Source organism: Macrosteles quadrilineatus, unplaced genomic scaffold (genome assembly GCF_028750875.1).
Source record: "Macrosteles quadrilineatus isolate MER2022 unplaced genomic scaffold, UCM_ALF_1.0 Scaffold_6__1_contigs__length_79288215, whole genome shotgun sequence".
NCBI lineage: Eukaryota > Metazoa > Arthropoda > Insecta > Hemiptera > Cicadellidae > Macrosteles > Macrosteles quadrilineatus.
This window is the reverse complement of record NW_026542599.1, coordinates 55,000,503-55,026,160: the sequence shown is the minus strand read 5'-3', so window position 1 is coordinate 55,026,160 and position 25,658 is coordinate 55,000,503. Positions and strand designations below refer to the sequence as shown.

General features: G+C 34.0%; 1 protein-coding gene across 1 annotated transcript; it reads right to left on the bottom strand.

Moving 5' to 3' along the window:
• Positions 1-2,353: 2,353 nt before the first annotated feature.
• LOC128997300 (phosphorylated adapter RNA export protein-like) lies at positions 2,354-18,684 on the bottom strand. The gene is made up of 6 exons (XM_054422927.1): positions 18,513-18,684; positions 16,192-16,577; positions 14,540-14,727; positions 7,404-7,495; positions 4,523-4,712; positions 2,354-2,752 (listed from the first exon to the last, which is right to left on the bottom strand). The coding sequence occupies exons 1-6, from the start codon at positions 18,540-18,542 to the stop codon at positions 2,457-2,459; spliced, it is 1,182 nt and encodes a 393-aa protein (XP_054278902.1). The 5' UTR covers positions 18,543-18,684; the 3' UTR covers positions 2,354-2,456.
• Between the last annotated feature and the right edge of the window lie 6,974 nt (positions 18,685-25,658).

The following is a 25,658-nucleotide window of genomic DNA, read 5'->3' as shown; positions in this document are numbered from 1 at the left end:
AAGTGTGAATCTGTAACAACCATGAAATTAAATTGTTTCCAGATACCAAGGAAATAATATCATCTAATTGCAATTTAATTTGGTTAAAGAAAATAAAAACTTCAGCTTGAAATAAACAAAAATAGCTCTATAGCCATTTACTTAACACTTTTTCAACAGAGAGTTATAAATCTGTCTTAACCCTTTTGAGGGTGGTATTAAAATGCATCTTTGTTGTGGAGACCTTACAGTAAATCTCTGGTAGGTCCACAACCAAGAGAAGATAAAAAGACCAATCCCTTATACAAAATATAAAAATGCTACTGGCTTGGTAAAGATTCAGAAATATGGTATTAAACTCTTCTTCCCTGCACATTGAGAGGGGTAGATGTGCAGATAAGGTAGTTTACAATAAAATTATTAAGTCACAACCTAAAATCAAATCAGTCAAGTGATTAATCAGTCAGGTGATTGTATAGCAGCTATTATTTATTAGCTGAAAGTACACCACGTTAAATTCTAAGAATTGTTTTCTTGTCCTTTATCTCTTTATGGAAGGGATGCTATACTTGAAAAAATATGTGCATTCTAATTGTTGTCCCACTTGTTTGTTAATAAAATTGTTTATTATATTTTTAATTTTGAACATGTATACATTGTGTTTAAAGAAAGCTAAAAGTTATTTTACTAGATGCACGTTCATTCTTAAATGAAGATAGTGAATAAGGCAAGGGCTATTATCATTATTTTTTACAATCCTGGTGAGATGTATCATCTAATACATACAGTACAGGCTAAACAGACCGACTGTCATCGACCAATTGTTTTATTGTGCTATGTAGAAGTTTGTAAAAAGGAAGATGTTGAAAAATAAATGCACTTTTGGGATAAAGAAAACCAGTAAGCCCACTTTTTATCTGGACTGCATTTCAAACTATAATAGATGGTTAACAAATTTCTTGATCAGCATTGTACGTGTTATTGAATTACCTTAAAGTACAAAAATATGTCAAATAACACATATAATAATACAGGGTGTTTTTAAAAGAATGCCGGGATTTTAAATGGTAATTGCTTGGATACTATTCAAGGTAACTAAACGTTTTATACGTCAAATTGAAGCTAAAATAACTAAGTTTTGTTTCCCGTGCAGCAAGGGAGGAAACTTTGACCTTGGTATGCGTAAAACAGTTTCGGCGTGATAGGCCGCTATTGTGCCTCATATGCCTGACGCGAGTCGCCAGTGCGACGTTTACGGCGCAACAGAAGGCACAGATTATAATCTGTAGTTCGCAGAGGTTATATCCATTGCAAAATTAAAGTAAATTTAAATCTACTTGATGATAAAGAAACTTGAAGCTGGCTTAATGAGTTTTGTGGCACCGAAGTGTTTTAAAAAGACATTCTCCAGGCCGGCTAAAAACTAACGATGACATAGTCGAAGAAATCCGACATTTCTGCATCATAAGCCCGAATAATCGATTGCCCGACGAAGTATTCAGTTTAAAAGACCTAAAGTGCTCACTTTATGTTGTTATCTATAAAATATAGAGTCTTTGTGCCTAAAAAGATTTAGTTAAGACATCAGATAAAGTTGCCGATCGCCCTAAGCGTACACACTTTGCCAGTTTTACGCTCATATAAGATTGATGAAAATCTGAATTATATTAAATCATTCCGAATTGTATGAATGAATGAGAAAAAAACTTTATTCTTTCCCCTTCAATTTGACGTTTAAATCGTTTAATTATCTTGAATAGTCCCTGAGCAACGACCGTTTGAAATCCCGGCATTCTTTTAAAAACACCCTGTATATTTACACTTATACAATATTGTTTAAACACCAATGGTAAATACATATATAAGATGGTAAGTGGTGATCGATTGGACACTTCCACCATCATAGAAAAGCTAACTAATGGACAAGTGAAATTTGACTCCAGTTGTACCTATAGAAACCTCTTGGCCGGTACTTCCGGTAGCCAATAGTATAGAAGGGACGCCATTGAGATTCTTGTCATTCGCTATTGGGTCTGATGATGATTGGAGTGTCCAAATTAAATCAATCAAAACTTACCATCTTTTATCTGTATTTACCGTCTTATGATTAAACAGTAGGCCTATTGTATAAGTGAAAATATATTATTAAAAATGCTATTTGACATATTTTTGTACTTTCAGGTAATAGATGGTTTATATATTTTATCTGTATTCCTTCAATATTTTTGTAAAAGTTATCTTGCCTGTGGGAACGCTTGTAGGTGGCTATGACTGGTTCATAATTATGATATGCCTACTTCTGTGTATCCAAAAGTCAGTACTATACCTACCTACATACAGGGAAATTCACCAACATAAGTTAAAAACAACCAAATCACTTCGCAATTTGTATAATTAAAAAAATAATGAGTCGAACGGTAATGTATAAATACATTAGAAAAATATTACAGTATATACAGTGAGGTTGATATTACAAGTCAAAACACATCCATATCGTCCACATCTATATCTAGATAGTCGTCGTCATCGTCTTCGTAAGTGATGATTGTTCGACCATGATTCTCCCTCCTTGCTATTTCAGTCTCATCTTCGCTGCTTGCGAGTGCACGTGATGGTGGTGTGTCTTGGTCGGTCGCTGGCGAAGGCGGAGGATTGGTTACGTTCAGTTCTACCTCCCCCTCTTCCAGATTATTGCTCTCGGCAACCTCAGCAGGTGATTGTTTCGCCCCCGAACTTTCCACACCAACCATGGTGTTCAAATTTAAAAGTTTTTCTGGAACAATTAAAACTTTTGTTAACAAATTGTAAGAAAACTCAGAGGTTTTAATATTTTCCACCCAATGAAAGCAAATAGGCTAAGTTTCTTACCTTGGCAATTATAGTTTTAGTTAAAAATAATGATATAGAAAGTGATTTCATGGGATACTAATTTAAATATGTATTAACTAGATCCATCTATAGGGGTTTGTTTAACAAATATACATGACATCACAGATATGGGTTAGAACTGCATATATTACATTTTAAAAATTTAATTGTTAATTTATGGGCTCAGTAGTAGGTATGTTAATATCCTTGATGACATAAATATCATCAAGGGAAAAATCAACCACAATTGCTAAGGTGAGGAATGAAATCTATTTATTTATTTAAAATTTGAATTGACGTTAATTTTTTTAAGTAGTTTGGCCATAGTTTTTAACCGTTTCAAACATAGAGCTTTAGGCCCGATTTCACCAAATTCTCGCTAACGATGGTTTAGTTAAAATTTGGTTAAAACTAACCGATGATTTAAACCACAGTTAAGAAAATCTGATTTCACCAACGAAAACGAGTCAAAACTAACGCTGGTTTTATAAACGAGAGTTTAGAGTAAAATCCAGGTGGCGGTGGCAGTGAACTGTCATAATACCGGGCTGTTACGGGAGCAAGTAAACATAACCTAGAAAATAAATCAGTGTTTATGAGGTAGTGAAAACAAAACTGGAGACAGCAAGCTTACAGGAATACAATAGATTCTGAGCAAAATAACAACAGAAAGCAAGAATAAATACCAAAACAATTAACATAAGTGTTGATCAAACATATTCGAGGAACGAATTGGTTGAGTTTTGCGGTCGAGTCAAGACTCAAAATCCAACTTTTTACAGGGATGTTAAATATTCTGTTGTTCACTAACCAGTTTGGTACATTTGAAGTAATGAAAAAAACTGAAGTCAAAAGAATTACAAGAACAAGACACAGTAAAGATGACACTAAAATAATTATTTTCTATAAAATACCAGCACAATAATGACAATTTAGGTTTAGATTTTGCATTACTTACGTCTGACCGGACGCAAAACAATTGTTTGAACCTTGGGTTAGGGTTGCCCAAAGCCGGGAGAAGGAAAAGGGAGCCTATTCTTTCGAACAATGAAATAATAAATTTGATAATGTTGGTAGAAGAGCCGGGACACTATTTTAGCCGGGATAAAAGAGAACGGCTCTTGATCGCCAATCAGTTCAATGCGGTCAACATTGCTGAAAATGTTCATGTTATAGAGTGATATAGTTAAATCAATCTTTATTACCATATAAAAACAAATACATTGCGTATTCATAATAAAATAGGAGGCGATGCATTCTGTAAAAGACATTTAAAAACTAAATAACCTTAAATAGGTTATTAAGGATTTGATTTACAGAGAGTTATCACAGATAATTGTAGAAAATATGAATGAGTTATCCTGGTTAAGTAGGAACCCATTAGCAGAGAACTATTCATAAGCACCGTTCAGTTAACCTAAAAGAGTTCAGGGGCTTAACTCCAATATTCTGATCCAACAAATCACTTATAATAATTAGAAAGTATATTATTTAGAAAATTATTTTCAATCATTCTATTATTAAAAGCAAATAAGTCCCTAGTCTGACTAAATGGGTAAGCCGCATTTTCACATTTTTTGTTTAAGCCGCCAGACTAAATTTCCTAGGTAATCTACCTGAATTTTATTCCTTTCCAGGAAACTCCCTTATCTAGATTTTGTGTGATAAGATTTACCTCTAATCAAGGTCTCTTTGAGATCTTGTAGTTTCGCCTTCTTTTTCCTCCTATATGCTCTTTTCCTAAGATTTTTTACAACAGTGAGGTCATCTGCAAATATTTTCTTCATATCTTTAGATTGTATGGTGTCATCTCGTTTGAGCATCAGCAGATACACTCCACCAGATGTGCGTCTCCTTTCCTCGTTCTGTGGACATCAAATCAATCTTTATTGTCACAAAAACGTTTAAGTACCATAGCTACCTAGACTATGGAATAAGAGAATGTCCGATAAGCCATGCAAAAAACAATTCAAGGTTTTCCATTCATAATTTCAGCTGGGCATTGGGCACCCTGAAATATGATCTGTCCCTTTAGTTCCAAGCTCACCTTAACTATAAGGTTTACTTCAAGGTACTTCAAGGATTACTATCACATTTTGATAGTAGGTTGAAAACTTTGAAACATTGACAAACCATTTTTTTCATACAAATATTATTACAAAAACGTATCAAAACCATAATCAATCTTGGTTGAAAACCAAACAAGTGGTATCTATATGTTTTAAATTTTACCATTGACTATTGGATACTGAAGTAGACATCCCATCTACATGAACCAGCTGTCGCCAATTTTCTATTAAAAAGAACCTAGTTATGTGAGCCAGTCACAGAATAACAGTAGTGTCAAAAATTCTTTTTTCTACCTTATTTTTTTTACTGACATATTTGATGGGTCCCAACAGTTGCTTACAATAGTTCGTTCCATCAATTTGACTCGGTAAACAAGTTTGTGTATAGACTGAAATTAGTAATATATATTATCACAATCTTGCGGTGGCTCACATCACTATGAGGATTTTGATCCTAAATCTGGCGACAACTTTAACATGGGTACGGAATGTCTAGTTGTATCAATAGCTAAAAATTTAACCCTTCATCGATGGCACCATGGAGCTTTCCTCCAGGCACATTTGTTTTTATAGAAAAATATGTGATTTCACCATAAGGCAGCTTTAGAAGTAACAGTACCTCACTAGCATCTTTCTAGAAAATGACAAAACATTTTTGATCTCACACTTCCTCCGTAAAACCCCTATTAATCAGTTGAGGCCTGAAGAGTCAAGTAGCATGGCGCCCGGCTCCGTGAGTCACCAATGGTGTTGTTATTTTTATTTGCTATATATTTAAAAAAATATGTAATTGTTGATATTATGTACACTTTTATAGAATCTTATAAATTATTTATTTATAAACAATTTACAATCTATATAATTAATACGCTACATGAAACTTTGTCGGTTGAACTCCTCCGCCATTTCTTAACCGATTTTATCCATTGACGTCTCATTGGAAAGAGCGTGCCGCGTAGATTTGCAAACTGGCCTTTAATTTTTGAAAAAGTCCCTTGGGCTCTGCCCCAGTGGCTTTGAAAGTTCCCATGTTATCCTTATGAAGAACATAATTGTTTACATTTTGATCAGCTGTATAATTTAACTGCTGTTATTTATTTTTCAATTCAATGAAACACATTGAGTACGTTTATTTACTATTTGAGTTTGTTTAAACATAACCCCCAAGTCGAATAGTGTTAGTATGGTTGTATCTTAAATTTGTGTATTTATCGTTGTTTTGTGTCGCTATGACGGATCGTGTTAGCATGATTGTAACTTAAATTTGTGCATTTATCGTTGTTTTGTGTAGATATAATTTGTTTATTTGTTGTTTTTTTTTCTTTTAAATGCCTCCGACGCGACGACAACGAAACATAGACAGGAGTTTAATCGTGATAACGACCGCAACTACAGAACAGTGGCGGGTAATAGGTTTAGTAGTATGTTTTCTGTGTTTAACTCAACACATTCAGCACCTGACCCTGGCCCAACACTACCCCAACACGACTTTCCGTTCTCAATTGGCCCTCTATCAATCACCTGTGTTGCCTGTACAGCGAGGTATTTTGAGAAGGAGAAAACCGGCCGGAATGCTTTAGGTTTATCAATAACGAAGATAAACTTGGTCTGAGTTACACACCGGTAATCTTTGAGTTGACTCTTTTAAACTCATTGTAAATATGACTGTTATTCGTTTTGAAATAACTCCTGTAATACTTTGCAATTGCTCGAATTCGAGCAACATGTACACTAGTAGCTAAATAAACCCAAAACAGCTATAATGGCAGGTATAAACCCAAAACAGCTATAATGAAAAATATTAATATAAAGTGATGGACAAAAAAAATACAAAATGTGCTTATAAATAGGCAATATACAACCAGTGATGATAATAGTAGAGTGAATACAAGTTAATAAAAATGGACAATGTTGTTGAAAATTTTACTTATTTTGTTGTACATATACATGGTTTTAATACGTTTTTGTAATAATATATATAATTTTATAAATAATTGTTGATTTCATGTAAACTTTGATTGATTATGGTTTTGATACGTTTTTGTAATAATATTTGTATGAAAAAAATGGTTTGTCAATGTTTCAAAACCCGGAAAAAAACTCTGTGTGGCCTCGATTGTGATGTTTTTGTTTGCTGTATATTTTATAAGTAGGCCTATGTTCAGTAAGCGTTTTAATAAATTTCATGAACAGTTTTATTGATTATGTAAGGTTTTGGTTTTAATATGTTTTTATACTGATTGTCCATCCAACGTTTCAACACACGAAAAAAAACTCAGTGTGTTAGGTTTTAAAATCAAAGACACCGACGAAGGGTTAACTAAACAACCTTAGCTGTAGAAAGTGCCGCTGCTTAAAGGGTTAAACTATATATAATCTAAACAATCAGTTTACAAAATTTTCCTAACTGATCTATTTTTACTTTTTGAAGTACATTCAAGTATATTTTCAAACCAAAATATACAAAATAAATAAATATATACATACCATTAAATATATGCCACCGTTATCTTCAATTTCTTTGGTTATATTATAGAGTTCGATAGCTTTTTCTTTTCCAAGCACCAAAACAATATTTACTGCAAAATAGATTACACAACTTTAGCGTTTAATGACCAATAAATAAGTGCATTTTTTAAAATTGTATTTATTTAGAAATAGTTACAAAATTGTACCTGTTGAACAGTTCTATTAAAACATAGATCTAAACCAGAAATGTCAAATAATGAACATTTAAAAGTATCAGACAATAACAAAGCTGTGTTGAGCTAACAATATCATCATACAATTTTTACAAACTAACTGTCAATGTTGCAATTGAATAATGAAAGAGAAATTGGATATGGATAGTGAAATATTCAAATTTAATTTTTATAGTGTAAAATATGTTTCTTGTGCCAGATTGGACTCTTTCTTTCTAAGTAACCTTTAGAACAAGGTTTAATGAACATCTCCCTAAACCTAAATTGCATTCACAGCGTTCTAAGATTGCCGAACACCTGCAAAAAGAAAACCATTCCATAAAAAGTTCCAATGGAGGATTAGAAATTTTACATAAATGCAATAAAGGCCCCGTGATGAACGCCCTAGAAAGCTATGAAATTTATAAAGCTTTCAAAAAATCGCCAAGCGATGTGTTAAACGAAAAACTAACTTTCAATTCCAACATTCTGTTCGATCGCATCGATTCATTGAACAATAGAAATAGTGACAAACAGCTGATCACCCCCCTCCCCCAAGGCGAAGGTCAACGTCTCCAGGGTATCGGCTAACATGAATCAGTCAGTCAGTGTACCGGTCCGCACAACGATGTAATCACTTTTGTTTAATTTTTTTAAAGTATAATTTTTCAATGTTACGTGTAAATATAAATGTTTCGTGTGTCAGTGTATGTGTATATGTGAACTTCAACGGTGACCAATGCTATAAACAGTAATTAACAAGACAGAAAATTTGACAATGGGGCTGTTGGCCCCGAAACTATAGTCATTGTAAAAGACGACTTGGATTGAGGACGTATACAAGGTATTTAACCTATTATTATTATTATTATTCAATCCAGGAGGCAAACATGGATAAATTCTCACAAAAATCAAACATGACCTCAAAACAGTTATTTTACTTTGTATTGTAAAACACAAGAAATTGCCTTCATTACTTAGCTATTTGTCTCACACTTGCCCTAAACCCTAATATTCTTTCTAGGGTAATTCCATACCAATCAACTAATTTTACCATTTTAATTGAACCTCGACATTTCAGATTTGGCTGACAGGTTTGTCAGGTGTTCTACCCACCAACAACTAGTTTAAATGTGAAATTTAACACTTTTCTGACCTTTGATTTTTTCAATTTAACGGGTTTAAAAACCTCAAAAAATTACGGTTTTACGATTGTTTCAAAATGATGTAACTTAAAAACCATTCCACTTAGAGAGCTGAAACATGCACCATTTTGTTAATTTTGAAAACCCTTTTATAACTTCACATACAACATGAATGCTACAGAAATCTCTAAACTAAAAAAAAAATCATATAAAATTATTTTATCCTCAAAATATGAATGTACCTTTGAATTTTGTTGTAATAACTATATGTGTTACGAGGGCCATTCAATATACTTATTGAATTTACTTATACGAGACATTGTTATTATTGCTCAAAAACAGTTTATTGAATCAGTACAAAACTCGATTCTTATTACCGATATTCCTAGTATCGGCAATGTCCGCGTATCGGTGGTATCGATATTCGACACATCCCTATCTAGAACTCATTTTGGAGTCCTAAATTAGTTTTAAATATGCATCGGGACGTAATCGTTGCATCGTGACTTAATCAATGCATCGGTCTTTTTCGATGCATCGAGGCCAAATCGATGCATCGTCATTTCGATGCATGCTGAATGAAATCTCGATTCGATGCATCGAATCAAATTGAAATTTCGATGCATTTTTGATGCATCGCACACCCCTAATGTAGACAGGTGTTGTCATGAAGCATAATCTCGCCTTTAGTCAAGAGCCCACAGCATTTTGTTTGAATTGCAGGTGCAGGTCTTATTCCAGACTGGGACGATGGTGTCGTCCTGTAATCCAGCTACTAGGAGGTCACGAATTGTGAAAATTTACAGGCATGCACTGTGGATGCGATACTCCCTGGTGTGGATTAACGTCCGCACTAGTGAATACTACAACTATCCGCATTACTATCCTGATAGTTAGACCAATTCGTTAATTACAAGGAAAAATTTTGTTCGGATTCCACTATAAACTGTAGGTAACAGCTGTGGCTAAGAAGCATGTCGGCCTTAGTCACTAACAAGACTACAAGACTACAAGATCGCGCCACTCATCCTACAGTCATCCTTCACTCATATTTGGGTTAAAATAATCACCTAGTGGGGCCCCCATCTTAAAGTAATTTATAATGTTATGTTTGCAAAATCCTTATATATAATACGTGAAGGCAATTTCTACGAAACATTACTTCTCCATTAATAATGGACGGATTTGTACAAACAATGTGTCAAAATGAAGTATTGTTTGTGTAGATGCTCCTTTCACCAATTCCTGTAATAAAAGTCCTCGGGCTTTGCCCCACAGGCCATCAAAATCCCAATGTATTTCTAATGGATAAAAGATTTTGTTTACTAAGGGGGAACCCTACCTAGAAAAATCGGAAAATACAAAAAAAAAATTAATTTTTTTTTTATTGCATATTCTTATTCTATATAAATTTCTGGTTAAAATGATATATAATACATTACTAAAGTGTATTTGGTAACCATAGAAATTTAACATTAAAAGTTAACTTTGCAGACAGTTTTACATGAAAATACATGCAAAGCATCTGTGAAATGCAGGTTCATAATCCTTTTTGTATTAAATTCAAATAAATTATATGTATTATACTTATTATATCATATAACACTGATGTCCATTATGCTACTGTACTTTGTTGTGTTGGCAGCACTGACATGTAATAAAAATAGAACATATGGTAAAGTCTGTAGAGTGCAGATGATGACATTTTGATTGTTTACACTTTGTTATTGTTGTTGTTTACATTCAGTTTGCTACTCCTGTGTTTCTAGGGAAACTGTGTTTATAATATTGAGAAATGTCAAGCTATTTCTAATATAATTTTAGAAAATTTGATTGTAGGCTATTTGAACAATACTGTAGTCCTTTTAAGAATTCTGAATGTGGTTATCGTGTTTGTTTGTGTGATTGGTGATGGCTCCAACAAAACAATCAGTTCAGAAGAACAGAAAGAAGGGGATTAGTGCTAAAAAACAAAAGGCTATAAATGCTATTGCTAGTAGGTGGACTGCTTTAAATAAATCAAATGAGGAATTAGGCCAAGATGTCGAACCAAATCCTAGCGAGCCGATGGAAACGTGTGATCCTACCAGAACCCAACATATGCCTAGTACATCTTCAAGTAAGCCTAACCTTAGTAATATAAATGAATGTGAGGAAACCTTTGTAGCTAAGAGTATAAGGGTAAGTGATCTAGAAAAATCCTTGTCGGAGTCAGTTGAGGTTATTTCTGAAGAACACGAAACAGATTACAAAATAGTCGACATGAACTGTATGCAAACTTTGTTTTCTAACTTGGCATGCACTGAATGTGGAAATAATTCGTTAGTTTTAAAAGCCTCTGACAGAGTTGGGTTTGCTTATAAAATGTCAATTGAATGTACTGAATGTCAGAATGTTATTGACTCTTGTAAGAGTTCAAAAACCATAGATCAAGATGCAATTCGTAACTATGATGTCAACCGAAGAATGGTGAAGTTTTTTTCGTTGACCGGACAAGGGCATGGCTCATTAGAAAAATTTAGTATAGTCATGAATATGGAAGGTATGTCAAACAAGGCGTATAGTACAGTTCAGCCGTCTATCTGTGCGCGCGAGCCCTTCGCTACTATCCTTGCAGAAAACCTACGGTAGGGGCGACTGAGGGCATTGTTCGCTCATTTCCACCAACCCAACAGTAATTCACAACTAATTTTGCACTCGAACTTCATTCATATTCACCTTTAATATGCACTTTAGAAGGGCTTTGGTACCTCATAAAAATATTTTAATTTTACTAAAACTGTGCTGCCTTGTTATTCCATGTTTGTATAGCTAAAGGTCAAGTTAATAAGAATAACAAAAGATTTTTTATAAATTATTTAATATGGTAAATATTACTGATTCACCATAATATTACCAATTTTAACACTGCTCTAGCTAGAATATATTTTCAAACATCATAGCGATTGGTGTGTTGTTAATAAACACAAACTTGTGCTGGGTTATTCCTTTTTTCAACATTTTAATAAGGTATCCTTATTGACATCGTTAAAACTAACAATTGAGTAAATATGCAATGTGAATAGTTTACCGTTTATTGTTGCTGTAAAAACCGCATAATATGTCCAATTGGAATGTAACAAAAACAGAAATGATTGCTATGTCACTGTTAATAATATAGGATCATGACCTCGTATTTCCTAAGTAAAATTTACATAATTCAAAATTGTACTGGGTCGTACACGGAAGCGTCACTAATAAAATTACACCTGCAGGCCAGTTTGGGCTGCCTCAACTTCCCGATGCCGTTTTGGGGTAGCCAATGTTTTTAGAAAAGAGCCCCCTCCCACCCTCCCGCCATGCAACCTGACCACCGGCCCGCGCGCACAGATAGACGGCTGAACTGTAATCATATGGAGGCTATATCCAAGGGCTGCAAAAATGCTGGAGAAATATCTCTAGAAAAGGCGAGAAAAAGAGTGAGGAAGGCCTATATAGAGTTAGACCCAGCAAATGAACATAAGAAATACATTGATCTCTGTGTTTCTTTTGATGGGACATGGCACAAGAGAGGCCACACTTCCAATTATGGTATTGGAGCTGTTATTGAATTGTACACAGGCTTAGGCCTAGTAGTCGATTATTGCGTTTTGTCTAAGTATTGCCATGAATGTGCAATAACAAAAAAAGAACTTGGTGAGGATTCTCCAGAGCTAGCTGTTTGGTACAGTGGTCATGAAAAGGATTGCAGTGTAAACTATAAAGGATCTTCTGGTGCAATGGAAGTTCAAGCTGCTGAAACACTTTGGAGAAGGTCATGTGATTACGGTTTCCGCTACCTCACTTTGTTATCTGATGGCGATTCTAAAGCATTTGTTCATCTACAAACCTTAAATGTTTACGGACCAGGTGAGACTATAACCAAAGAAGAATGTGTGAATCATGTTTCAAAAAGACTTGGAACTGCTCTTAGAAATGTTGTTCGGGATTGTAAAGCTAAAAAAATCACCCTCGGTGGCAAAACTCACGGAAGTCTCAAGAACTCAACAATAGTAAAACTGACTAAATACTATCATAATAGTATTCTTAGAAATAAAAACAATGTAAATAACATGAAAAGAGACATATTAGCTACTCTCCACCACTGTCTGTCAACAGATGTCCGTCCAAGGCATTCCAAGTGCCCGAATGATGTCAACAGCTGGTGCTTTTATAATCGGGCTCTAGCAAAGGGTGAAACTCCAGGCCCTCACATGACACATGTAAAAACTCCCATATCTGAGAAGGTACTGAAACATATAGCCCCAATTTATGAGAGGTTAGCTACAAAAGATCTTCTCCAAAGATGTGCCAAGGGCCTAACACAAAATGCCAATGAGAGCCTGAATGGCATGATATGGTCCAAATGTCCGAAAGTCCGCAACGCGTCGAAGAGGAGCGTAGAATGTGCCGTCGCAGAAGCTGTGGGGGAATTCAACTTTGGGAATTTAACATTGGCAGTATCTATGGCATCATCCAAAGTAGCAGTTGGAAGAAATAGCAGAAAGGTTATGAAGATGAGAGACATGCGAAGAATAAGGCACTACAATTCTAAAAATACCACAAAATTTAAGGAATACCGAAAGAGAATGCGGCTTGAAGCTTTGGAAAGGGAAGAAGAACTGAAAAATAAGGAAGGACCAATGTATGGAGCAGGAGAGTTTTAATGTAAGTATATAATACACCATGTTTTAATAAATAGTATTGATAAACTGAATTACTTCTAGTATTTATGTCAATCGGTTGGCTTTCTATTGATTACCGCGATTATGAATTTTCTGTGTTCGCAAATACGGGAACAGCTGTAACTACAGTTCTAACTCACTTAGAAGCTTATTTTTTTTTTTATTTTGTAGGTAATATATGTATCTACAAACTGTAGTATGGATTAGTTCAAAATATAAGAATAAGTATTTAAAAAAAATAAAATAAATATAAAACCTAAAAAAAAAATGTATAAATTTATTTTATTTTTTATTTTATAAGCTATAGTTGGCTTATGTTAAAACCCATACTACAGTTTGTAGGTACTACTGAGGGGATTGAAATAAAAAAAAAAGTATACTGACATCTATCTTAGAACTTGAGATATAACTGTTCCTGTAAAACATGTTTTCTTAAAAAAAACTACCCCCGTATAGGGGTTGAAGGGGTTGCAGGCCAAAAAAGTGCATACAAGGTGTTGTTACCCTTAGGACAATAATAAAAAAAAATTATATAAATAATTTCTTCATTATTGTGGATTTTTATTTTTTAGGTAGGGTTCCCCCAACGGACAAATAATTTGTATTAATTACACCTGTTCATAGTAAACACATGATACACACAAGAGCATTCGTTTTCAGTTTCGATAACTGGAGTGGAGTGATTGATTACATTATCTATGAGTTGACTCTTTTAAGTCATCAGAAATTATGACTGTTATTCGTTTTGAAATAACGCCCGTAATACTTTGCAATTGCTCGAATTCGAGCAACTAGTATGCACTAGTATGGTGCACTAGTATGTTTGAATAGCTGATCAACTGTCATTGCAAGGTTGCCAACTTTACGTCCTGAAAGTTTTGTACTGATTCAATAAACCGTTTATGAGCAATTTGTCTCATTACTTATTGAATGACCCTCGTATCTAGTCTAACTGACATCATGCATGTAAAATTTCAGGATGGGATCTCAATGGGTTCTTGTTTAAAAATGGGCAAGGTTCAAACTGGTTTTTGATTTGGCATAGGATGACCCCCTACTGAAAATCTTTTTGGTACATAAATAAGGATTCTTACAAATCAAGTTGGCTTTGCTTTCCCTCAACTTGGTTGCAATGTCTTCTGCTACATCTTCCACTGTATCTTCGGCAGTGACTGCAAGATTTGGTAACTTCCAACGTAACTTTTCACCTCGCTTTCCCAGCCGCGACTTGATGTCACCATGCCGCCGCTTACTGCCAACTTTGTACTTTTTTTCTTCATCACTACAAAACATAACTGAAGTTAAGAAATTCAGTAACGAGAAGACTAACAACAAGAGTACCGGTAACCAAGTTGATAAGAATAAAAATGCTTTACTAGAAATTTTAGTTTATTTTTACAGAAGATTAATGATTATTAGAGGGATTATTCTACAAAGTTATTTTTTTAAGTAAAAACAGCCCCTTAAGTACTTCCAATAACAATTCTACTTTTACAGATAAATAATTACAAGGCTGTAAAAATTATCGTGTATGTTTGAGTTTGATTTGATTCACAATGGGTCAATGATTTAAAGCATTTCCGCCCTCAGTGCTACAAATCATTATAGCCTAACTAGCCGATTACCTACGTAAATTGAACCACCAAACGTAAAAAATACAATTTACAGTTCCAGTTTTCATTATCTACAGTATCTGTATATTTTTTACTGTTCAATCCCGGAAAAAGAAATATGTTTAAGAAGTAAACTTTAGATTTTAACCTAAAAACATATTCATTAGGCTACATTGTTTTTACAATTTAATAAACAACTCATAAAATAGAACCACCATGGGAAAACATAATCAAATCAAATATACTAGGTAATACTACGGTTATAGCTTATTCCCCATATGGGAAATTCGCTAAAACCCATCAAAATTTACGGTTACTGTTGAAATAATACTGTATTTGACTTTGTCTATTGCCATGTGCTTAACGACAATAAAACTCTTGAGGTTTCAAGCAAAATCATTTAACTATCAGTCGAGGATGGATAGCTCTGTGTTTGAACAATTTGGGTTGTTCGTGATTCAGCAGCATATATGCTTTAGGTACGTCCAATCTAAATAATCAATAACTCATATGAAATCTGGCATTTCACTGAAGGTTCTTGGATCAAAACAAACGGGATGGGATAACATATGGGAGTTGAGTAAATATATCTAAAATTAAATTCCATATCTGAGAAACAATAAAATTTTTCTTGTTGATTGAGTAGTAAGTTACAGTATCTGATTCAAACAATCAACATCTTGAATGAAAGACTTTATTTCTAGGATTATTTTAAGACCAAGAATAAAATAACTGGAATAAAAATGGAGTTACCTATTATTGATATCAGATATTTTTTTAAAATAATTATAATTTTGTTGATTTGTGATTCAGCAGCGTGATTCAGGTGCGTCCAATCTTAATTTCAATAGCTCAAATGAAAGCTATTATCATTGAAAGTTCTTAGACCAGAACCTAAAGGATAATGTAATTAGAACTGGTGAAATACACCTTTAATTGAAGTAAGAATAGGGAAAAAATCTAATTTATGTTTTTAGTCGAGTAACACAGTGGATAAAATGGATGATGATGCTTGACGGTATATCTGTGCATGCAAACCTTTGATTTAAGACCAAAGGGTAGAAGATCCAAAATAACTCAGAAAAGAAAAACCAAATTTAACTCTCATAAGAAATATACAGGGTTTCACTAACCATCTGACAATCTCTTCATCTGATAGCTGGTATTCCAGATGTTCTTCTTTGTATTTGCTGTTCTCCTGGTGTGGTTTGTAGTTGTAAGACTCTACACTACGTGATCTGTCATTCGCCTCAACATCACACTTGTGCAGGTTTTCCATCAGCGTTTCTTCCTGAAGAGCAATGCTCCAAACCTTATACTTGTTGGGTACTTCAGCTCTCTTTGCAGTAGGCGGAGGTAAGGGTTTAACTTTCTTTGGTTTAGAACCAGCGTCGCTGTCATCGTCTGAGTTATCAGAATTATCACTGCTTTCATCGCTGCAAATTCTCTGCGGCTCCCTAGTCGCCCTACTGATGGAAAACTGATCTGGCTCGGCCAACATGTCTTCAGCTTCTGGAATCTGAACCGTTAACAATTATAGTAAGTTATAGCCTACCAAAATCATTTTACTTAATAGGTAATCTAAGGCTATAATTGAATGGTAACAAGATAATATTTACACATTACCTGAATTGAAAATGAATTCAGACAAATGGAAATTCGCTTAGTCAGCAGGTTTGCTGCGGCGGGGGTAGGTATTTAGGCCTACTTTAAAGAGGAGTGAAGACGAAGATGTAGCCAAACGAGGCCTAACTTACTGGGTTTCCACTTGAGCTAAAGTTGGACTGGAATAAACACATAAGCTAAGCTTAGTTTAAGTGGTTCTGAAGAGTAATTTTCTGTTACCGAGTAATTTTCTGTAACGGAGAAATTCTCTGTTAAAAGGCTATTTCAGGACAGTAGGCCTACTCCTGAATGCCTGAGGTTTACCTAACTTATTTTTGCCTTTTTCCACCGCTTAACCCTCCGAGTGTCACGTGTTTTGGCCTTAATGTCAGCCTATTTTTTGCTCATTTGCAAGGTTTTATTAAAACTGATCTGAGAAGCTTAAAAACAATGTTAATTATACTGTTCTATATACCATTTTGTTTGGAAAATCTTGGGCTTCAATATTATATATAAAACATAAGGAAGATTTAAAAAAAAAAAATTTTTTTAGGTAAAAAAATGTATAATTTCGAAAATTTTCAAAAAAAAAATAAGTTTGCGCTCAATGAAATTGTATAAATTATAGGCCTATAAATATTTGAAAATAGCCACTTTGTTCTAAATTTTATGAGGATTACAAATCTATAATAATATAAGGAAGTAGATTTGCAAATAAAAAAGTTATGGGCAAAAAACAGATTTCAGTACATAGCGTTTAGCTAAGAATGCATAGCCCAACCATAGCTAGGAATCTGGCTGATAATTTACATCAATATCACTACCTACTTCTTCAGGATCATCAACCAGCACTTCAAAACCACTTAAATCTTCTTATAATGCACCACGTATATCACTACTTTTGATTTTTAACACTAAAACAATGATAAACGTAATAAAACACATCAGTCATCGGTCCGAGGGTAACCTAGCTGTTTACAAATACACGCACGTCAGCTCAGTCAGCTGTCTGCTACAATATTTTCGGAACTAAAATGAATAGTGCTTAGAGACAGACCTCTGCAGAAAGCTTAGAATATTACGGACAGAACGATACCTAACTCAATCCAGTACAGTCCGATTCAGTTAGTCATAGAGCCTTCGCCGTAAACAGTGTTCGCGAGTCGCTGCAGCGACGCACGACACTATACAAAGTGCGTTACGCGTCGCTGCAGCGACGCATGACACTCGGAGGGTTAACTTACTCGCTTAAAAGGGATCCACCTATGGGGACATGCAGCCAGAAGAGATGAAGTTTTCATCAGGCAAAAAGAGGCTATCAGGATAACTTCAGTAACTTAGTAGGGAATCAGCAGGAACATTGTAGACCTCTTTTCAAACAGTTGGAAGTGATGACTATCCCTCCTGTCTGTAAATGTCAGCTTGGCTATTGTGGAGCCAGAACCAGGACCAAATTCATCAGTAATCCAATCAGTAACTTAGGCCTAGGCTAACTAAACGAACTAGGCTATTTGATGAAAGCCTAATAGGCCTAGTCTTTTTTAAGGAGAAAGCTGAGAAATCTAGGGCTTAAAACAAATTTGAGTTTAAATCTAGGTTAGGCCCTACCCTTTGTAGAGAAAATCATCAACTAATTTAAGTTAACAGGCCTGCAAGAATATTGGTTTTACATATGAATGACAAAGTAATTAACATGACATTGTAGGTCTGATTTAAAATATATAACCTTAGAGAAAACATGCATGTTAAATTGGTTATCGTGACCTTACAGTTAGCCTGCTTGCCTGATATTTTGTCAATAATCCTAGGCTTAACCTAAGAACAAGGTATTTAACTTAGGTAGGCCTACCTCTCCCTCTTCCAGAGACGTTTCATCCATTATTGAATCCAATACGAAAGGGCCCCTTACTAAATAGCCTAACTAAAAATTTTTGAATAACACTGATATTTTCATACTATTTTATACCAGCTTTTGAATAATAACAGTAAATTTATCTGCCAAAATTGTTCTAAGTTTATCCGACGTCTAAATAACGCAACAGAAAAATTCTAGAACTAGGCTAGGCTAGGCTTGCCTTGATCAGTTGATACTCAACTCATACTAAATTTCTGTAAACTAAACTAAACTGTATTGTATTCACTGTATTCATTCCCGAATCCCGAACCGAACCGAATCCCGACACGATCGCCCGATCTCAGCTCGGCCGCTCAGCATGGAATATGGAATCTCATCTCAGAATACAGAACAGAATGAGATGATATGAAATAAATAAAACCGTCGTGAAGTTAGCGGCTCTTTTCATCGGCGCTTTTTCGGATTGTAATAGATAATAGATATGGGTTGGTACGCCTGCGGACGCCACTAAAGTGTTTTGCAGGGATGTCGGAAACACAACTCAATGACAATACGGTGCGAAATGATGTTTTTAAATTTATATAATGTCAATTATACCTTGATAAAACGTGTATACACGTTAAAACTAATTAATTGACGTATTTCAAAAGGCATATTTGAGACCGACCTGGACATTATACGTAGCTATGGATTAACATAACGCGATCAATTAAAACTCCGAACATAAAAAAGTGCATAATCTTTTACCTAAGCCCATCACATCAACTTTGAGGTATTCTAATCGTAATATACAATGTGTAGAATACTCAGTATAAATATGATTGAGGGAGTCCAGTAAATTACGAAGCTATAAGGCAAAATCTATATGGTTGATAGGAATTTGCGTCAGGAAAAAGTGCACAATCTTTTTCCTAAGCCAGTCACATCAACTTTGAGGTATTCTAATGGTAATATACAATGTATAAATACTCAGTACCTATAAATATGATTGAAGCAGTCCCCTAAATTACGAAGTTATGGCAAAATGTATATCGTTGATAGGAACTCGCATCGAAAAAGTGCACAATGTTGACCCTACCCAGACAGCACACTTTCTCCTCAGGACATCCCACGGATATTGCGACAGGATATGCAAGATATCCCATAGTGGTCCTATGGGCAACTTGGGATATCACAGGATATCCACAGGAATGCCTAATGTCCCCGCCCGGGGATGTCCTACGGATAAGCTCACACGCATATCCGTCGGACATCCGAGGTCATCCCAGGGTAGTCCTCAGGACATTCTCAGGACATATGGGACTACTATGGGATGTCCCTGGGATAAAGTGTGGTCTGGGCCTGAACATAAAAAACACAAAATAATATAGATTTAGTATGAAAAGCTTAATTATAAGTTTAGTAAATTGATTAAATAGTTAATAAACACAAATTTTGAAGAAAAAAACGAGAAAAAAGTTTATGGCCCAGACGGGTTTCGAACCTGGTACCTTCGCCTTGTGAGCCTCTTACCTTACCTCCTGAGCTATCTGCGCTTGTTGATTATGGGTGTTTTCAAGTGGTTAAAGAGCTAGTAGCCGACAGTTGCAATGGTCGCAATACTTAAAATATTTTTGATACTACAGTATAGGCTATATATGATTCTGTTAATCTGTTTAGGCCTCAAGTAGTTGAATTGTTTTTCTGGTAGTTGGAGAGGATACTGGTATTTGAATATAGATTATTTAATCACCATTAGATTAGCACTGTAATAATTGATTGTTATATGATTAAAATTAGTTTTTTGTTGTTTTATTAATTTAAAGTTAGAATTAAATTCACATTCCACACAACTATGATAGAACTCTAGTTTTCCTGAACTCAGTGGTAGTAATATGTCAGTAAAGTAAAGTCAACCCTTGCTAGCCATAGTATTAACAAGACATATTTTCAATCTGGGAAACCTTAAACTTTTAAAATAAATTATAAAACCTCAACATCTTAATGCGTGGGAATCTTATTTTTAGAAAAAAAACAGACCAAAATTATTTGTTAAATAATGAAGACGGCCCAATTATAAATTCGGAATTACTGAAAATAATTACATCAAGAACAACACTGTAACATATCCAAAATTCAAAAGATTAATTTTTCTAGTATTATTTTTTATTTTTCCAATATCCTTTAAATCATCTGTTTTAACTTTGTTTAAAATTAATTTATTAAGTAAATATTTACTTTTTATACTAGTGTAAACACAGCCTGAAGATGGAAACCAAGTTTCTGAAAGCACTAGTGAAAAAAACAAATTATTATATATTGGCCTTGTTGAACATTTAAATTTAGATATACTGTACATTTCATCAGTGGTAGTATTTTTTTTCTTCAGTTTGTTACCGGGACATTACGGGACATTACAGGATATCCAGTGGATTTTGTACATGTCCCGGGATGTCATGGGACATTCTGGGATATCCTATGGCATTCGTACATATCCCGGGACTTTACAGGATATCCTGAGGTTAACTTACAAATCCCGGGACATTACGGTATATTGTAGGATATCCTGTGGATTTCGTACTCGTCCCGGGATTTTGCGGGATATCCTGAGGATAGCGCACATATCCCGAGACATTCTCAGGACATATGGGACTACTATGGGATGTCCCTGGGATAAAGTGTGCTGTCTGGGTAAGTCCATCACATCAACTTTGAGGTATTCTAATGGTAATATACAATGTGTAGAATAATCAGTATGAGTATGATTGAGGCAGTCCCCTAAATTACCAAGTTATATGGCAAAATGTATATCAAATCAAATCAAAATATCTTTATTCGTACAAGGCAAGTACATGTTAGTACATCTGAATAGTGTCAACTTAGCTATTTAAATTAACATTTGCTTAATTATTCATATACTCTTCTATGGAATATAATACTTTGCAAACCAAGTAAGTTTTTAGTTTTAGTTTAAATTTGGAACTGTTTATTTGACACTTTAATTCTTTTGGCAATTTTCTGAAATAACTTGCTCCTTTGTAAGACGGCTTCTTTGTGTAAAATTCAAGTCTATGGTGAGTGGGTATGATTTCATTCTTTTTTCGCGTGTTGTAATGGTGTGTTTCTTGTTCTAAAATTGTATCCTTCTTATTGTTTAAAAATATCATAATAGTGTCTAAAATAAACTGACCATAAACTGTTAATATGTTTAGCATTTTAAAATGTTCCCTGCATGATGTACCTGGATGTAGGTTTTTTACTATTCTAATCGCTTTCTTTTGTTCTTTAAGTATTTTATCTAGATTTTCTAATTTAGATGAGCCATACAGACAAATTCCAAATGAAATGTGTGAATGAATGTAATGGTAAATAATTTTAAGAGTGGATTCACTGCACATCCCTGCCATTCTTCTTACTGCGTACCTGCCAGAATTGATTTTAGCTAAAATGTTGTCTACATGCTTATTCCAATCCAAGTTATTATCTATTGTTAGACCAAGAAATTTTGTACTTGTGACAAGCTCAATAGGCTCAGTATTCACAAAAATCAAGGGTTCTTTTTTGATCCTTGATTGGGCTGTTTTAAATGAAATGTAGTTAGTTTTCTCAATATTTAAGTGGAGGTTGTGATTTTCAAAAAAAGTAATCATATTTCCTATTTATTTCAGTGAATGATAAAATTTCTACCTGTTCTAAATTATTACCCGATACTTTAAGATTTGAATCATCAGCATATAGGCAGAGGTTTGTGTTATCTAAATTTGATAATGATTTAGAAATATCTTTCAAATAACATATAAACAAGAGTGGTCCCAGCACAGATCCCTGAGGCACACCAAATTTTACTGGTTTCAATTCTGATTTATGATTTATAATTCTATTGTTTTTGGCTAAATGAGTAATCTGAACAAACTGATATCTATTATTTAGGTATGAACTAAACCAATTCAAGGAATAAGGATCCAAGCCGAGTAATTTTAACTTAGCAAGAAGAATTTCATGATCCACAGTGTCAAAAGCCTTCGACAGGTCCATAAAAATTCCAACACATGGTTCACCAGCATCTATTGAGTCTATCACTGATTCAATAAAAGAAACACTAGCAGTTGTCACTGATTTCCCGCTACAAAACCCATGTTGGGAGCTATCCACGAGGATGGTGTTCTTCAAGAAAATGTGTTAGTTGTATGTAAACTGCCTTTTCATAAATTTTAGATAAAGTTGGTAATAGAGATAGCGGCCGATAATTTGATGGATTTTTTTGTCATTCTTTTTATGTATGGGAATAATTTTAGCTATTTTTAATTGGGTTGGAAAATTTCCTGAGATAAAAGAAGAATTAACTAAGCGGCATAAAACTTGACCAAGTTCAAATTTTACTGCTTTTAGCAAAATAACAGGGATATCATCATACCCACTTGAGAATTTGTTCTTAAATGTATTAATGATGTCTTCAATTTCTCTAGTTGTGACCTCTTTTAGTCTAAATCTTGGTTCGCAAAATATATGTTCAGAGCCTAACTTAAGTTCAAGCTTTTCATATTCTGTGGTCTTATGTATTGTCTTATCAGTATTATCTTTTATTACACTAACAAAGAAATCGTTAAATATTTTACAAACATCATCTGGATTGCTATAATGCTTGTCTCCATATTCTAGCTCAATGTTTCGGGATTTGTTACCTTTCTCCTCCGAGTTAATAATGTTCCATACTGTTTTAATTGTATTACTGGATTTTTTTATTTTACTATCATAATATTCTCTTTTAGCAGTTTTTAAATTTTGTTTATGGGTTGATATTTTTGATTTTAGTAAATGTATGTGTTCTAATTTTTGTCGGGTCTTTTGTTTCCTAATGTTTTTTGAAATTTTAATACATTATATTCAAATATGTTTGGACCTATGTTAAAATCTCAAAAGACAAATTTCATAAGCTTTGTGATACGTCTTAAATAATGTTATACGTTAGGACACAAAAATACCTTTTATCAGAGGAAAAATGAAAAAACTAAGTAAAAAATATCAAATAAAATTAGGTGACTAAACAAATTTTCTGGTAGTTAGCCCACTTTGTACTTGCGAAGCTACTTATAGACTTAAAATAAATCATCCTATCAACCTTAGTTGTTTGTTAAATTCTTTTGTATTTGTTGGTTAATGCACTCATTGGGCATGTAAATAACGGATGCATTGCACAATCACTGCAATGCATTTTTTTACAGTAACTGCAATAAACAACATACATAGTCTTTCTACAAGCGCTGGACGTCATGAGTTTGGTCGTTGTTAAACAGCACACTTTACACTCTTAAAAAAGTAGCAGTTGCACCTCGTCCAAAACCTAACCAACCTAACCTAACCTAACCTAGTCCAGCTAACCGTCCAGCAGCTTTGGACATGGTGCTACTGCTAACTTTTGAAGAGTATAAAGTGCGTTGTTGCACTACGACCAATCCCATGACGTTCAAAGCTTGTAGAAAGACTTTTTTCGTGCAGTTACCTTTGGACATACCGTAGAATGGGGTGAATAGAAACAACAGGGTGAATAGAAACAAAACTTCAATGAATGATTCACATTTTTATAACTTTGTTATACATTGACTTTATATAAGGGAATTATTTTCTCCCATTATAACCATATCCTATCTACCTGAGAAAAATTATTTCAGCATATTGGTATCACTGCTTCGGATGTTGGATGATGCGAAACCTCATTTGAAAATTTTGGCGAAAAACATTCTTTTCAAAACTTTCTCTCTAAGTATGAACCTATTACATGTATTTATGTTAATAACCATTTTTTATATTGTCTTAGGTATCTTAAAACCAAGTGTGTTAATAGATTAACCTTAGAATAAACTATATTTTTTTACTTTATTTTTATTTTAGGTTATGTCATGATTTTGCAAAACCAGGGTAAATAGAAACACTTTTTTTAACCAGTTGGGCAAATAAAGGTGGACCTGAAAACCCCCCAAAAAAGAAAAAAATTACCAGAGATGAAGATGATTCCACATCAGTCACACTTCTCACTGGAAGAAAGTGACAAAGACGAACAATTTGATGAAGAAGAACCAGCATACCTAGCTCAAGACATCAGCGAGTCTTCAAAGTTGTCCCTTCATGATCATGTAATTGTCAAAGTAATGGGGAAAAACAAAACTTGCTATCGTTTATATGTTGCAAAAGTTATTGAATTTGACGAGGAAGGATAAATAGGAAGATTCATCAAGAAAATTGCGCAAACCAACAAGTTCTGAGGGACAGATTAAGAGGCCCTCTTCAAAGTCGATGACGTAGTACGTCGGCTTCCAACTCCCAAGCCGTGTACAACTTGTAGATTTAAGGGAGTGTTGTATTTTGAGGAAGATTTGTCTGATTGTACTCTTCATTTAGTTGGTTTCTATGTAAGATTTTGTAACTCTGATTTCACCCATTGTCATTTATGTTCTCCGATTTGTTTGGATAAGGGTTTATGAAAACAATGTTTTTATACTTCGTACTTATAAATAATGTGTTCATTATTTTTAAATATTTTTATTTACAAAAACCTAAGCTAACAAGCATAAATTTCATGTTTCTATTGCCCCTGGTAAGTGGGGAAAAGCAACAATCATCAATTTAACACAGTGTTTCTATTCACCCCAAAGTGCAGGGTGAATAGAAACAGCCATATTTTATTTTTTTTCTGCTTAATGATTAAAAAGAAAAAAAAAATTGATAGCTGGTTTGAGTAGAGGAGTCCAAGACCGGAAATATGAGCTAGTGTTGAAAATTTTAAAATTAAAAATATTGTTTTTACAGAAGCTTAAAAGTCAAAAAGTGTTTCTATTCACCCCATTCTACGGTAATGAGATTTGGACGTGGAACAACAGACAAATAGTTTAGATTGGACGTCGTAAGACAGCTAAAAAAATATATTTTGAAAATCGTGAGACAGCTAAAAATTATATTTTGGACTTTTTGACGTTTGGACACTGTGCAACACTACCTAAATAACTCATATTGAATTTCCATCAAATTTACCTAATGTTGCTGTTAGTAAAAACAGATTGTAAATAAAAACTTGTTAAAAAACCTGCAAGTCATCTCTATAACTTGTAGTAATATTTTTTTTTATTACAATGTTTCATTGAAGTTTGATTATTATTTTTTTTATGC

Bases quoted from the DNA above. Each gene is read 5' to 3' on its own strand.
- LOC128997300 (XM_054422927.1), bottom strand. From the start codon at position 18,542: ATGGATGAAACGTCTCTGGAAGAGGGAGAG. The intron at 14,728-16,191 runs GTTAGTGAAACC...TATGTTTTGTAG, and splicing joins GATGAAGAGATTGTCAGATG to TGATGAAGAAAAAAAGTACA. The intron at 2,753-4,522 runs GTAAATCTTATC...TAATTGTTCCAG, and splicing joins CAAAGAGACCTTGATTAGAG to AAAAACTTTTAAATTTGAAC.